Here is a 16739-nt window from a genome sequence, read left to right on the forward strand (position 1 = left end):
TGGAGAGAAGTAGCCACTTCTGATTCCATTTGGTCTGACATGACATCCCATTGACAGTGTCAAGTATCATGTTACAAATGGAATTCTAAGTGAGGTTGTATCTTGACTGAAGTACTCTGGACACAAGGAGAAAGGTCTTATTTTGGACATTATGAGATTTCATAATGTGACTTATAAATAATTTGTTGGGGAGATCTCCCTAGTTACACTCAAGGAACCTCAGCTGTTTCTCAAGGTTCCCACATTAGGCCAGAGGGTAAAGTAAAATACAGGATGCAGTGATTTATGGTTGCTTAGGCCAGCCGAGGCTGAGGCCACCAGGGCTTGCCCACAGTGTAAGGCCCTTCATAACTACACATAGATAATTATTCTGTTTTTAGTTTGAAAGGGTACGAGTGATATACAAGTATGCTCTGGATAGAATTTCAAAACAAGAGGCCCAGGAACTCTTTAAAAACTACACCATTTTTGAGAAGAAGTTTGGTGATCGGCGGGGCATTGAAGACATCATCGTAAGCAAGAGGAGGTTCCAGTATGAAGAAGAAGTAAAGGTGAGCGGGATGTAGATGCTTAACCCTGCAGGTAACTGAGACGTGCCACCTAATGTGTGTACAATAAAGAGAATAATAGCAAGTGTAGAGTACCAATAAATTGGCAACTGTTTCACAAGTAGAATAAAGCAGTCTCCTAGAAAGGAGAAGCATATACAGGGCTGAAGTGATAGTACAGTGGTTAGGGCATTTGACTCGGGTTCTATCTGCAAACCCACCAAGAGTAATTTCTGGGTGCAGAGCCAGGAGAAACCCCTAAGTGCCGCTGGGTGTGGCCTTAAAATACACACACGCAGAACAGGTAAGCATAGAACATTTGGATGTATTCTGCCACTCACATATTGAAGGTCATTTTGTAAATTGCTGATTGAGCATTGAAATTTGAATGAGAAATCTGGGTTCTGTTTTTAAAAAATGGGAAGAGTCAGATTTGATCAGTTAAGTCTACCTTTTTGTATCAACTTTTAGCTTGCCTTCTTAAAAGATGACAAGGTTTACTTTTCACTCTTCTATAATGTAGTTTACTCTATGAATTTTTGGATCACACCCAGCTGTGCCTGGGCTTACACTTGGCTTTGCGCTTTGGGATCACTACTGGCTGAGTCTGAGGTGGGGGGGGCATATGTTATGCCAGGGATAAAACCTAAGTTGGTTACCTGCAAGGCAAATGCCTTAGCCGCTGTACAATCTCTCTGGCCCTATAATGTACCATGTAAGCTTTGAATTAAAAGACGTAGCATTTTCTTTTACTATTCAGTGTAAGAAAAATATTTTCGTTTATTAAATTAATAAAGAAATCTCCAAAGGACTGGGGTTAAATGACAAGAGTAAGATGTGTTTAAGACTAAGTTAATTGCAAAAATTATAAAAGGTCACTTGTGGGGAGCCAGGAAGGTGGCGTTAGAGGTAAGGTGTCTGCCTTGCAAGCAGACGGACCGCGGTTCGATCCCCCAGTGTCCCATATGGTCCCCCCAAGCCAGGGGTGATTTCTGAACGCATAGCCAGGAGTAACCCCTGAGCGTCAAACGAGTGTGGCCCCCCCAAAAAAAACAAAAAACGAAAAACAAAAAAGGATCACTTGTGGGCATGATATAATTTTATTATAATCTTAAAAGTAGATAAAATAATGTAACTATGAATTAGAGAATCTAATGATTGAATATTTGGAGAATGGTTATAGGAGAAAGGGGCTTAATGGGACATCTATATAACTAAAAGCTGTCCCCTCAGTTATTTATTATTTTTTCTTTTTTTAATTTTAAATGGGTCACCACAGCTACTGGTTCTCAGAGAGGGAGGAGAAGCATCTTGGTGCCTGGGATTGAATTTATGACACTCACTCTAGAGAAATACAGTGGATAGAATGTATGCCTTTGCCTTGCACACAGCCAACGCACACAGCCAGCATGGGTTTGATCCTGGCATCCCATATAGTCCCGCAAGCACTGCCAAAAATAAGGTCTAAGCATTGCTGTATAATATGATCCAAAAATCAAATATGCCACATCTCCAGACGTTGTATGCCTACGCTTGTGCGTGTGTATGTGTGTGTCTGTGTGCGTGCTTGTGCGTGTGTGTGTGTTTGCGTGTGTGACAGAGAAAAAGATAGGCCAGTGTTAACATTTATGAGGCATTTGTTCCATACTCTACCTCTTTAAACCACATACTTGGACCTTCAGGGGTGAGTGGGAACAAGATTATGTGTATGTGCACACACATGCATGCACCAGGAATCCAACCCAGGATTATATAAGGCAAGTGCTCTATCACTGAGCCACATACCCAACCCAGGGAAGATATATTTTACATGTGAAATCGAACAGAGAAGCTATTAAAATGCAGAGAGTCTATCTGGTGCTTTGTTTTTAGATCACATATTCTAATAACTTGTTTTTGCTTATTTAACCAATTTGTCTTTCCAGGCTAACCCACACAATTATGATGCTTGGTTTGATTATTTGCGCTTGGTAGAAAGTGATGCAGAAGCAGAAACTGTCCGTGAGGTCTATGAAAGAGCCATTGCTAATGTGCCACCTATTCAGGAGAAAAGACATTGGAAGCGCTACATCTATCTTTGGGTCAACTACGCACTTTACGAGGAATTGGAAGCAAAGGTAGAAAAGTGTGCTTACTCGATGTTTTCTGCACACCCTCGTTCCCTGCCAACACACACACACACACACACACACACACACACACACACACACACACACCCCTGACACACACACCCCTGATATACACACACCCCTGACACACACATACCTCTGACACACACACACCTCTGACACACACACACATACACACACACACACACTTTAGGAGGAATTGGAAGCAAAGGTAGAAAAGTGTGCTTACTCGATGTTTTCTGCACACCCTCGTTCCCTGCCAACACACACACACACACACACACACACACACACACACGATCTTTGGAGAGAAGTTTTATTTCTTTTTTTAAACTTGGGGCTATCCCATGAATACAAAGGAAGCAACCAAGGAGCTCGTCATTTAACTATACTTGGTTCCCAATTTTCTCACAAACCAGGGATCACAATTAGATTGTACTTTTTGCTGCTTTTACTAGTAATCAGATGGGATTTTTCAGAAATTGCTTACACTGTGGTAGCAAAAAGAAATTAGCTTTTTGCTCTTGATCTAAGGTTAGAAAATATCATAGCTGGGGCCAGAGTGGTGTTGCAAGTGATAGGACATTTGCCTTGCACGTTCTAACCTAGGATGGATCATATTTCAATTCCCTGACATCCCATATGATCCCCCAAGCCAGAAGCAATTTCTGAGCACATAGCCAGGAGTAACCCCTGAGCATCACTGGGTGTGGCCCAAAAAGCAAAAAAGAAAAGAAAGAAAACATCAGGGGGCCGGAGAGAAAGCATGGAGGTAAGGCATTTGCCTTGCATGCAGAAAACCAGTGGTTCGAAACCCAGCATCCCATATGGTCCCCTGAGACTGCCAGTAGCGATTTCAGAGCATAGAGCCAGGAGTAATCCCTGAACACTGCCAGGTGTGACCCAAAAACCAAAAAAGGAAGGAAGGAAGGAAGGAAGGAAGGAAGGAAGGAAGGAAGGAAGGAAGGAAGGAAGGAAGGAAGGAAGGAAGGAAGGAAGGAAGGAAGGAAGGAAGGAAGGAAGGAAGGAAGGAAGGAAGGAAGGAAGGAAAGGAGGAAGGAAAGGAGGAAGGGAAGGAGGAAGGGAAGGAGGGAACGGGAGGGAGGGAAGAAGGGAGGGAGGGAGGGAGGAAGAAAATGTTATTGCTCCTTTTTGCTACCAAAAAAAAAAACATTTTTAAAAGCCTTTAAAGTTAACAGACACCCTCAGTTAGTTCTATGACTAGTTTGATGATTTGTTGATACCTATAGGTTTTGTGCTTTAGATCATAAATGGAATCAAGACTTGAAAACAGCAAAAATTGTGGAAACATTCATTGTTGGAAGTGTACCCCATCCCTCATATTAATAAAATTAGTATACACCTTAATAATTTTGTGAAAATTTCTCACCTATTGCAGGATCCCGAGAGGACAAGACAGGTGTATCAAGCATCTTTGGAACTAATTCCACACAAAAAGGTATACTTGTTTAAAGGTGCTTCTTTGACTTGTGATATTTAGGAAGACAGTATTCAGCTGACCATTTTCCTCTACTAAGCACCCTGGAAAAAATAAACTGTTTTCTGCCATAAATACCTTAATTGTATATTTGTATGGATTTATTAGTAAGTGATAGGTGGATGACGCAGATGTTAAAGTTGTAGAATTTAGGGTTGGATGTTATGTTTTAGGAAAACCAACTTTCTAAGGACCTTTTGTTAATTATATACAATGATTTGACTTACCATAAATACATGTCTTAAACTTTTGTTTTCTAGTTCACGTTTGCCAAAATGTGGTTATTATATGCACAATTTGAAATTAGACAGAAAAATTTGCCCTTTGCCAGAAGAGCTTTGGTAAGTAAAGATTCATGATGCATCATTAAGGTTTTTTTTGTTTGTTTGTTTGTTTTGTTTTGGGATCACACCCGTCAGCACTCCGGTTACTCCAGCTCTGTGCTCAGAAGTCACTCCTAACAGGCTTGGGGACCATATGGGATGCCGGGATTCGAAACAGGGTCCATCCTGTATTGACCACATGCAAGGCAAATGCCTTACCACTGTGCTATCGCTCCCACCCCACATCATTAAGTTTTATAAGAGAAATCAGAATCATCATTATCACAGTTGTCTAGTTCTTAGAATTCCTTTATAACTCAAGACATGTTAGAAAACACATGGTCTTTGAGGACTTATTGGGTGGTAATGTATCCCTTTCGGGCCTGGGGACATCCAACACCTTGCAGTGTTTGGAGTTTACTCCTGGCTTTGCATTCAGGGATCACTCCTGGCAGGGTCACGGTACCAGATGGAGTGCTAGGGATTGAATCTGTGGTAGCCTCATGTAGACAAAGACCCTACTGCAGTGTTATCTCCCTAGCGCAGCCCCAAATAATTTATTCTTATTTGCTTGGGAAATGAACATTCTACTTTAGCATTTGAAATTTAGTAGTGACCAGACTTTTCTATAGAATTAGAACTTAGTAGGCTAATCTTGAACAAAGTTTTGGTGTATTAATCACACTTCTTACTTAACAGTTGTTCTGATTTTTTTTCTTTGCATAGACTCATACTGGAGGTGATTAGGAGCTAATGGTACTCAGGTGCCATGAATGCCAGAGATAGAGCCACGGGTCTTTGCACATGCACGGCATGTGTTTTTCCACTTGAGCCATATTCCAGCTCTCATTAAGATTTCTTAGTGGAGTCTGGAGAGATAGCACAGAGGTAGGGCGTATGCCTTGCATGCGGCCGACCTGGGAGGGACCTGGTTCATTTCCCAGTACCTATATGGTCCCTCAGCCTGCCAGGGCCGATTTCTGAGTGCAGAACCAGGAATAACCCTAAGCACTGCTGGGTGTGGCCAAAAAAATCCAATCAATCAATAAATATATTTTTTAAAAAAGATTTTTTAATGGAAGGGTCAAGAGATAGTACAGCAAGTAGATCACTTACCATGCATACATACCACTTAATTTTATCTTTAACATCTCATTCTGTCCTCTGAGTTCAGCCAGGAGTGATCCCTAAGTACGCATTGCACTGAGCAATGTTGAATGTGTCCTAAAAATAAACATTTCTTAACAGGATCAGTATAGGAACACATAAGAAATATACAGACCCTGGGGCCAGCATGATAGCATAGTGGTATAGCATTTGCCTTACACGCTGCCAACCTGGGATGTACTGGGTTTGATCCCCAGCATCCCGTATGGTCCCCCAAACCTGCCAGAAGTGACTTCTGAGCACAGAACCAGAAATAACCTCTGAGCGCCACTAGGTGTGGCCCAAACATCAAAAAGAAGAAAGAAAGAATATATTTATGTTGCATAACTTCTTAAAGTTTGTTTTACAATACTGTAAACCACAGTGCCTAAAAGGAAAAAAAAAAGAATAAAGAGAGATGAAAAATATCTGCATAGAGACAGGTGGAGGAAGGGCAGGAAAGAAGTTGGGGACACTGGTGAAGGTCCCCAAACTAATAGACAAAAGTGGACACTGTTCCTCTCTACAGCTGAATATTTATTTATTTTGGCCTTATAAAGAGAGGACTGAACAATGTGGTACCCCCAATGGAAATAATAATTTGCCGTGTTTTTTTTTTCTGCCAGGTTCTTGCTCAGCAGGAAACAGCTTCTAGAATTGTTCAACAGTATCTGTAGAGGTTGAATCCATCAAGTTATCACAATGATTTTATTCATTTTATTTTCCAGGGAACATCAATAGGTAAATGTCCAAAGAACAAGTTATTTAAAGGGTACATAGAATTGGAGCTACAGCTTCGAGAATTTGACCGATGCCGAAAGCTTTATGAAAAGTTCTTGGAATTTGGACCTGAAAACTGTACCTCGTGGATTAAATTTGCAGAATTAGAGACAATCCTTGGTGATATTGAGAGAGCCCGGGCAATCTACGAGTTAGCCATCAGTCAGCCACGCTTAGATATGCCCGAGGTGAGGACCTTGAGTTGAACATGATCTTTTTTAGGTGTTCTCTAGAAGGATTTCTAATAACTATTTAGAAGTATATGCTTTTTAGAGCATAAAATAGTCTTAACTAACCTGCAGTCTTTTTTCATTCAGATTAGGGCTTCAAAGCACCCCTTTCTCAAGTAACCAGACAGTTAGAATGAACTGGAACATAATGGGGTTAGTTGTCACTCTTCTCCTATTCTCAAACAGAACAGTAATGGGTTTGGACACAAAAAGGAATAGATATATCACGCAGTCTCATTTGGAAAGAAAAGGAGATAGAGGAAAGCAATCCAACTCCCACTCTGATATTTGAAGAGTCCCTAACTAAATAGGATGTTCTGGAAATATCTCTTGGTATTTAAACTGGAGCCACAAGATGGCACTAGGCCACAGTTAGGGCCAATTTGAATAGCATGAGCCATTTTGTAAGGGACCCAGTATTCATTTAATGTTTTGGGCCCACTGACTGCATTTATGACTGTAAGACAGGGCTTTATATGTTACTGGTGCCATTAGTCAACTTCACCTCCTCACCTGTCAGCTTCTAGGTGTCCAGAACTCATCTTACTCATCATTGTACCTAACAAGCTATACTGAATTGAGCTCATATCAATGGTAAATACTATCCTTGCCTGTTTTCTCCCAAGTATTTTAATTGTATAGGACAGTACAGTTACAGTGCCATGAAGAATTGAATAATAATACAGCATTTTAAAATCCCAATAAAAATTTGAATCTTTTTTATCTCATAATTAAAAGTCCTAGTCAATTTTGGGGCAGCATGTAGTTGCCACTATTTCTATCCATATGTCTTCTGTTCTTTACTTATTCATAGAAGTCCTGGGTTCCTAGATATCCTAAGGTGGGATGGCTTATCGTAAGGACTGGTTGCTCTTTGATTGTCAAGACTAACCTATTGGGTTATTTCTCTCAGGTGCTTTGGAAATCCTATATTGATTTTGAAATTGAGCAGGAAGAAACTGAAAGAACACGAAATCTTTACCGGCGATTGCTTCAGCGGACACAACACGTCAAGGTAGCCTGGCTTTATAAATTGGGTTTTACTTGAATCGCAGCATTTGAATCATAACTTGTTGTTTGTTTTTTTTTAATTTTATTTTAAATTACTTTCTTTTTTTTTTTTTTTTTTTTTTTGGTTTTTGGGCCACACCTGGCGGTGCTCAAGGGTTACTCCTGGTTGTCTGTTCAGAAATAGCTCCTGGCAGACACAGGGGACCATATGGGACACCGGGATTCAAACCAACCACCTTTGGTTCTGGATCGGCTGCTTGCAATGCAAACGCCATTGTGCTATCTCTCCGGGCCCAAATTACTTTCTTTTAACCTGATTCTCATGACTCTAGATTGTTAAATCTTAAATAAGGTCAATATTTGTCGTGTGTGTGAATAATTTGTAGAGCATGGATTAAGTAAAAATACTTGCAAGTTTTAAGACTATTTTAGACACCTAATTGAATATAGAAGTAAACTGCTGAGGGAGGGACTTCAGAGCATAAAAACCGGCTAAGCTTTGCAAGAGCTGGCTCCCTGTGTGTGACACCAGGCGGGGAAAATCCGCGAAAGTACACTGGCCCAGTGGGGCTCAACTGTGAAAGACTGTGAGTGTGACCTGTCTATGTCTGTCTACTGTCCTCTTGCGTGAAACTCTTGCGAGTGGGGCAAAAAGAGCCTCCAGAAACCTCGCTCGCCCAGACGCCATTTTCAGGGAGGGACTTCAGAGCATAAAAACCGGCTAAGCTTTGCAAGAGCTGGCTCCCTGTGTGTGACACCAGGCGGGGAAAATCCGCGAAAGTACACTGGCCCAGTGGGGCTCAACTGTGAAAGACTGTGAGTGTGACCTGTCTATGTCTGTCTACTGTCCTCTTGCGTGAAACTCTTGCGAGTGGGGCAAAAAGAGCCTCCAGAAACCTCGCTCGCCCAGACGCCATTTTCAGGGAGGGACTTCAGAGCATAAAAACCGGCTAAGCTTTGCAAGAGCTGGCTCCCTGTGTGTGACACCAGGCGGGGAAAATCCGCGAAAGTACACTGGCCTAGTGGGGCTCAACTGTGAAAGACTGTGAGTGTGACCTGTCTATGTCTGTCTACTGTCCTCTTGCGTGAAACTCTTGCGAGTGGGGCAAAAAGAGCCTCCAGAAACCTCGCTCGCCCAGACGCCATTTTCAGGGAGGGACTTCAGAGCATAAAAACCGGCTAAGCTTTGCAAGAGCTGGCTCCCTGTGTGTGACACCAGGCGGGGAAAATCCGCGAAAGTACACTGGCCCAGTGGGGCTCAACTGTGAAAGACTGTGAGTGTGACCTGTCTATGTCTGTCTACTGTCCTCTTGCGTGAAACTCTTGCGAGTGGGGCAAAAAGAGGCTCAGAGGAGCACGGCCGCTCCGCTTTGCTACGTGGCGTGCACTCTTTCTAAGGAAAGAACTCCATTGCAACAAGAAGGAAAAATCACACTAAGAACGGCGCTATATCACAGAAGCAAACATTTCTCTCTGGACTGTCTTCTCTGTTGCATGCTCGGGCCTAAGATTTGACCCAGTGTGAGGCTTCATCCACGGAGGACTCCCCTCCCTTAGAGGCAAGTCAGCCCATCCAGAAAGGGAGGAGCCAGAGGAGTGTGCTGCCTACATCATATAGACAATGAATACCACCACAACACGTAGAAAAACCCACAATACAAGTGTGACAATGGGGAAACAACGCAGGCCAGCATCAGACATAGAGAATGAAGATGACAATTCTGAGGACCAGATAATGACTGAACAACTAATCAACCTCTCAGATAAGGACTTTAGACTAGCAATATGGAAGGTGCTCAACAGACTCCAAGAAACCATGGATCGAGTTGAACAGAACACTAATAAGAACCAAGAAAATATGAAGGCAGAAATGACAAAACTCCAAACTGAAATAACATGCCAACTAACAGGACTGAAAAAGTCAGTAAACGAAGTGAATGACAAAATGGATAAGCTCTGGGACAGGGTATCAGAAGCTGAGAATAGACTTGGTGCTGTGGAAGATGAGATACATAACAATTCCATACAGCAGGAGAGATTGGACAAAAAACTTAAAGCAAATGAGCAGACAATGGAAAAATTAGTCAAAGAATGGGAACAGACGAAAATAGAAGTCTATGATAAGATCAACAGAAACAACTTAAGAATCATTGGAGTCCCAGAGACCCAGGAAGAAAATTTCCAGGAAGAATCAATGGTCAAGAACATCATTAAAGAGAAACTTCCAGAGCTAAAGAATATATGTGATCAAATCCTGCATGCCCGAAGAGTACCAACCAAAAGAGACCCCAGTAAAACCACCCCAAGACACATCCTAGTCACAATGACAAATCCCACAGATAGAGACAGAATTCTGAAAACAGCAAGATCCAAAGGGGAAATCATGTTCAAGCAAGCTTCCCTGAGATTTACAGCAGACCTGTCACCAGAAACGCTCAATGCCAGAAAGCAGTGGTGGGATATTGTGACAAGACTGAATGAAATGAATGCTTCACCCAGAATACTATACCCAGCAAAACTCACTTTCCGGTTTGATGGAAGAATACATGGTTTCACAGACAAAAAACAGCTCAGAAACTTCACAGACACAAAACCAGTCTTAAGAGAAAAACTGAAAGACCTAATCTAAGACAAGACTACCCAAAAGACACACCAAATTTTGAAATAAAGATGGCGTTAAATCCCAGGACAATTCTTTCTCTCAACGTCAATGGACTAAATGCACCAGTTAAGAGACACAGAGTGGCTAAATGGATCAAAAAACTCAATCCAACCTTCTGCTGCCTACAAGAAACGCACCTGAATAGTCAGAACAAACATAGACTCAAATAAAAGGCTGGAGAAAAGTTATCCAAGCAAACAACACCCATAAAAAAGCTGGAGTGGCCATACTAATATCAGATAATGCAAACTTTATACTCAGGAAGGTTGTAAGGGACAAAGACGGACATTTTATATTAATCAAGGGGTAAGTAGAGCAGGAAGAATTCACTCTCCTAAACATATATGCACCGAATGAGGGGCCAGCAAAATATTTAATACAACTGTTGACAAATCTGAAAAATAATATCAACAACAACACAATAATTGTGGGGGACCTTAACACGGCTTTGTCAACACTGGACAGGTCAACCAGACTGAAACCCAACAAGAATATACTAGACCTGAGGAGAGAAATGGAAGAAAGAGGCCTAGTGGATATATATAGGACACTCCATCCCCAGAAACCTGGATACACATTCTTCTCCAATGTACATGGGACATTCTCCAGGATAGACTACATGCTGGCACATAAAACATACCTCCATAAGATCAAGAGGATAGAAATTTTGCAGACTACCTTTGCTGACCACAAGGCTCTGAAATTATTTGTGAACTCCAAAGGGACTCAGAAGAAACACTTTAACACCTGGAAGTTAAACAGCCTCATGCTCAATAACCAGTGGGTCCGAGATGAAATCAAGGAGGAAATCAAAAGGTTCCTGGAAACAAATGACAATAAAGACACAAACTCTCAGAACTTATGGGACACAGCAAAAGCAGTACTGAGAGGAAAATTTATAGCTTTGCAAGCACACATCAGGAAGGAAGAAGGAGCTTACCTGAGTAGCTTAATGACACAGCTAATAGAACTAGAAAATGCTCAACAAAAGGACCCAAGAATAGGAAGACAGAAGGAAATAACAAAGCTGAGAGCAGAAATCAACGAAGTGGAAACTCAAAAAACAATCCGAAAGATCAACGAAAGCAGAAGTTGGTTCTTTGAAAAAATAAACAAGATTGATAGACCACTGGCAAACCTAACAAAGAAAGAGAGAGAGAGAAACTTGATAACTCGTATCAGGAATGAAAAAGGAGAGATCACTACTGATATGACAGAGATTCAAAGGGTAATCAGAAACTACTTTGAAAAACTCTACGCCACTAAAAATGAGAACCTGGAAGAAATGGATAAATTCTTGGACTCTTATAATCTTCCACGGTTGAATGAAGAGGATGTAGCATATCTAAACACCCCCATCACCAATGATGAAATTAAAACAGTAATCAAATGTCTGCCGAAAAACAAAAGCCCAGGTCCAGATGGATTCACTAATGAATTCTATCAAACTTTCCAAGAGGAACTACTGCCAATCTTGGCAAGACTCTTTCATGAAATTGAACAAACAGAAACACTTCCAAATAGCTTTTATGAAGCCAACATCACCTTGATACCTAAACCAGACAGAGACGCTACCAAAAAAGAAAATTACAGACCAATATCACTGATGAATGCAGATGCAAAGATCCTCAACAAAATCCTGGCAAATAGGATTCAATGCCTCGTTAAGAAGATCATCCACTACGATCAAGTAGGTTTCATCCCAGGAATGCAAGGCTGGTTTAACATCCGTAAATCTATCAACATAATACACAACATCAATAATAAGAAAAATAAAAACCACATGATCATATCAATAGATGCAGAGAAAGCATTTGATAAGGTCCAACACCCATTCTTGATCAAAACTCTCAGCAAGATGGGAATGGAGGGAACCTTTCTCAATATAGTGAAGGCCATCTACCACAAGCCAGTGGCAAATATTATCCTCAATGGAGAAAAACTGAAAGCCTTCCCTCTAAATTCTGGCACAAGACAAGGCTGTCCTCTCTCACCACTCCTATTCAACATAGCACTGGAAGTACTTGCTATAGCGATTAGGCAAGAAAAGGATATCAAGGGAATCCAGATAGGAAAGGAAGAAGTCAAGCTCTCACTGTTTGCAGATGACATGATACTCTACTTAGAAAACCCTAAAGACTTGACCAAAAAGCTTCTAGAAACAATAGACTCATATAGCAAGGTGGCAGGCTACAAAATTAACACACAAAAATCAATGGCCTTTCTATATACCAATAGTAATAAGGATGAAATGGACATTAAGAAAACAACCCCATTCACAATAGTGCCACACAAACTCAAATATCTTGGAATCAACTTGACTAAATATGTGAAGGACCTATACAAAGAAAACTATAAAACTCTGCTCCAAGAAATAAGAGAGGACACACGGAAATGGAAACGCATACCCTGCTCATGGATTGGCAGGATTAACATCATCAAAATGTCAATACTCCCCAAGGCATTATACAGATTTAATGCCATCCCTCTAAAGATACCCATGACATTCTTCAAAGAAGTGGATCAGACACTTTTGAAATTCATTTGGAACAATAAACACCCTCGAATAGCTAAAGCAATCATTGGGAAAAAGAATATGGGAGGAATTACTTTTCCCAACTTTAAACTGTACTACAAAGCAACAGTTATCAAAACAGCATGGTATTGGAATAAGGATAGGTCCTCAGATCAGTGGAATAGGCTTGAATACTCAGAAAATGTTCCCCAGAGATACAACCATCTAATTTTTGATAAAGGAGCAGGAAATCCTAAATGGAGCAGGGAAAGCCTCTTCAACAAGTGGTGTTGGCACAATTGGATAGCCACTTGCAAAAAATTAAACTTAGACCCCCAGCTAACATCATGTAAAAGGTAAAATCCAAATGGATTAAAGACCTCGATATCAGCCCCAAAACCATAAGATATATAGAACAGCACATAGGCAAAACACTCCAGGACATTACAGGCATCTTCAAGGAGGAAACTGCACTCTCCAAGCAAGTGAAAGCAGAGATTAACAGATGGGAATATATTAAGCTGAAAAGCTTCTGCACCTCAAAGGAAATAGTGCCCACGATACAAGAGCCACCCACTGAGTGGGAGAAACTATTCACCCAATACCCATCAGATAAAGGGCTAATCTCCAAAATATACAAGGCACTGACAGAACTTTACAAGAAAAAAACATCTAACCCCATCAAAAAATGGGGAGAAGAAATGAACAGACACTTTGACAAAGAAGAAATACACATGGCCAAAAGACACATGAAAAAATGTTCCACATCACTAATCATCAGGGAGATGCAAATCAAAACAACGATGAGATACCACCTCACACCCCAGAGAATGGCACACATCACAAAGAATGAGAATAAACAGTGTTGGCGGGGATGTGGAGAGAAAGGAACTCTTATCCACTGCTGGTGGGAATGCTGTCTAGTTCAACCTTTATGGAAAGCGATATGGAGATTCCTCCAAAAACTGGAAATCGAGCTCCCATACGATCCAGCTATACCACTGCTAGGAATATACCCTAGGAACACAAAAATACAATACAAAAACCCCTTCCTTACACCTATATTTATTGCAGCTCTATTTACCATAGCAAGACTCTGGAAACAACCAAGATGCCCTTCAACAGACGAATGGCTAAAGAAACTGTGGTACATATACACAATGGAATATTATGCAGCTGTCAGGAGAGATGAAGTCATGAAATTTTCCTATACATGGATGTACATGGAATCTATTATGCTGAGTGAAATAAGTCAGAGAGAGAGAGAAAAACGCAGAATGGTCTCACTCATCTATGGGTTTTAAGAAAAATTAAAGACACCCTGATAATAATAATTTTCAGACACAAAAGAGAAAAGAGCTGGAAGTTCCAGCTCACCTCAGGAAGCTCACCACAAAGAGTGATGAGTTTAGTTAGAGAAATAACTACATTTTGAACTGTCCTAATATTGAGAATGTATGAGGGAAATGTAGAGCCTGTTTAGGATACAGGCGGGGGTTGGGTGGGGAGGAGGGAGATATGGGACTTGGGTGATGGGAATGTTGCACTGGTGATGGGTGGTGTTCCTTTTATGACTGAAACCCAAACACAATCATGTATGTAATCAAGGTGTTTAAATTAAAAAAAATTATAAAAAAAAAAAAAAAGAAGAAGTAAACTGCCTCAGAAAACTGAAAGTGGGCCCAGAGAGATAGCACAGTGGTGTTTGCCTTGCAAGCAGCCGATCCAGGACCAAAGGTGGTTGGTTCGAATCCCGGTGTCCCATATGGTCCCCCGTGCCTGCAGGAGCTATTTCTGAGCAGACAGCCAGGAGTAACCCCTGAGCACCGCCGGGTGTGGCCCAAAAACCAAAGGAAAAAAAAATAAAACTGAAAGTAAGGACCGGAGAGATGGCACAGCAGTAGGGCATTTGCCTTGCACATAGCTGATTCAGGACAGACGGTGGTTCGAATCCCAGCATCCCATATGGTCACCTGTGCCTGCCAAGAATGATTTCTTGAGCACAGAGCCAGAAGTAACCCCCAAGCACTGCTGGATGTGACTCTAAAAACAAGAAAATGAAAAAAGATTTGAGAGTAGGTATAAAATGCCTGCTGTAAAGGCAGACTGCAAGAAGAGAAAAACTAGGGACATTGGTGGAAGGAAGTAAACACTGGTAAAGGGATTGGTGTTAGAACACTGTATGACTGAAATGCAATCATGAATAACTTTTTAATTTTGAAATTCAATGATTCAAAATAAAGGGAAAAGATAAAAACAACTGAGTAATACTTGTAAAAAAAGAAATTAAAAACTTGAATCCTTGAATAACTTGAAATTTTTATGAATTTCGCATTTGCAATGAGTCAATTTATCTACACACTTCAATTAAAAAGTGGGACTGGAGCAGTAGTAAAGTGAGTAGGACATTTGCCTAATATGCTGTCGATCCAGGCTCAAGCCTCAATCACCCCCATGGTCCCCTGACCAAGCATAATCTGAGTACAGAGCCAGGAGTAAGCCCTGACCATCATCAGGTGTGACCACCCCCCCAAAAAAAAAACCTACTTCAACATTAATCTATTAAAATAATTGATATTGGAGACCAGAGAGATAGCACAGCTTTGATAAGCCGCTTGCATTGCATGTGTCCTACCTGAGTTCAGACTCCAGAACCCTATATGGTTTTAGAGCCCACCAAAAGTGATCTCTGAGCACTGAGCCAGAGTAAGTCCTGAATCACTTCTTTAGCCTCCCCCGCTAAAAAAAAAAAAAAAGGAAGAGGGGTCGGAACCAGAACAATAAAACTGCAGATAGGCCATTTTGCGATGCACACAGCTGACCTGGGTTCATCATCATCCCATATGGTCCCTAAGCCTGCCAGATGTGATTTCAAAGCACAGAGCCAGGAGTAACTTCTAAGTGCTTCTGTGTGGCCCAACTATTCCCCCCGCCCCCAATAAAAGAAAGGAAAATAGTTTTATATTCTTAAAACAAGGATGAACACAGTGTAGATATCATCTACAAGAAATTAGTTTTATTTTCATTATCGTAGTCTTTTGAATTACATGATTAATTTGATTCTGGTTTCTTCCATAGGTATGGATTAGCTTCGCACAGTTTGAGTTATCTTCAGGGAAGGAAGGAAGCTTGGCTAAATGTAGACAAATTTATGAAGAAGCCAACAAAAGTATGCGAAACTGTGAAGAAAAGGAAGAGAGATTGATGCTGCTGGAATCATGGAGAAGCTTTGAAGATGAGTTTGGAACTGGAGCTGATAAAGAAAGAGTAGACAAACTCATGCCAGAGAAAGTCAAGAAAAGGAGGAAGGTCCAGGCTGATGATGGGGTAAGAATTAGCCTTGGACTTGATAGTTCAAGTACCTGATAACACAAGTACAGCTCAGTTTGAATTTTATACTTTTAATTGGCACATTTGTGATCTGAGAATGGGAATAGATACTAAGACTTTAGGGTGACAGTTTGACAATTACAGAAACTACTATGGTCTGCCCGTAAGTGGAGAATAGAAGGGGATTGATGATGGTGCCTTAGTAATGGTTGGTTCTAGATTCCTCAGGAATTGATATTTCTGGGCATTGAGCAGGAAGTTGATGTGAAGGTCAGTAAAGCTTACCTTTTAGAAAGGGCCCAATCAGAGAAGGCATTGTAGATTATAGGAAGACTTACATCCTTCACTGGGATCTCCTGTAGATATTCTCAAGAAATTTAGATTGGAAGACACCTGCCAACAAGGCTATAAAAAGCAAATAGTGGGGCCGGAGAAATAGTATGGAGGTAAGCTGTTTGCCTTGCATGCAAAGGCAAGGCCAGTGGTTCAAATCCCAGTAATCCATATGGTCCCCGAGCCTGCCAGGAGCAAATAGTGGTGGAAGCTGAAACTAGAGAGTAAAATAAG

The 16739-nt window shown here is 41.1% G+C and overlaps 1 protein-coding gene across 1 annotated transcript in view; it reads left to right on the forward strand.

The window, feature by feature from the left end:
* CRNKL1 (crooked neck pre-mRNA splicing factor 1) overlaps nt 1–16739 on the forward strand; it is a 29178-nt gene that overhangs the window by 11809 nt on the left and 630 nt on the right. Inside the window, 7 exon segments of the mRNA XM_049775588.1 lie at nt 381–551; nt 2474–2665; nt 4077–4136; nt 4436–4516; nt 6373–6612; nt 7568–7669; nt 15921–16169. Of these exon segments, the coding sequence (XP_049631545.1) occupies nt 381–551; nt 2474–2665; nt 4077–4136; nt 4436–4516; nt 6373–6612; nt 7568–7669; nt 15921–16169 (1095 nt within the window).

The sequence above is a fragment of the Suncus etruscus genome, chromosome 6, assembly GCF_024139225.1.
Source record: "Suncus etruscus isolate mSunEtr1 chromosome 6, mSunEtr1.pri.cur, whole genome shotgun sequence".
Classification (NCBI taxonomy): Eukaryota; Metazoa; Chordata; class Mammalia; order Eulipotyphla; family Soricidae; genus Suncus; species Suncus etruscus.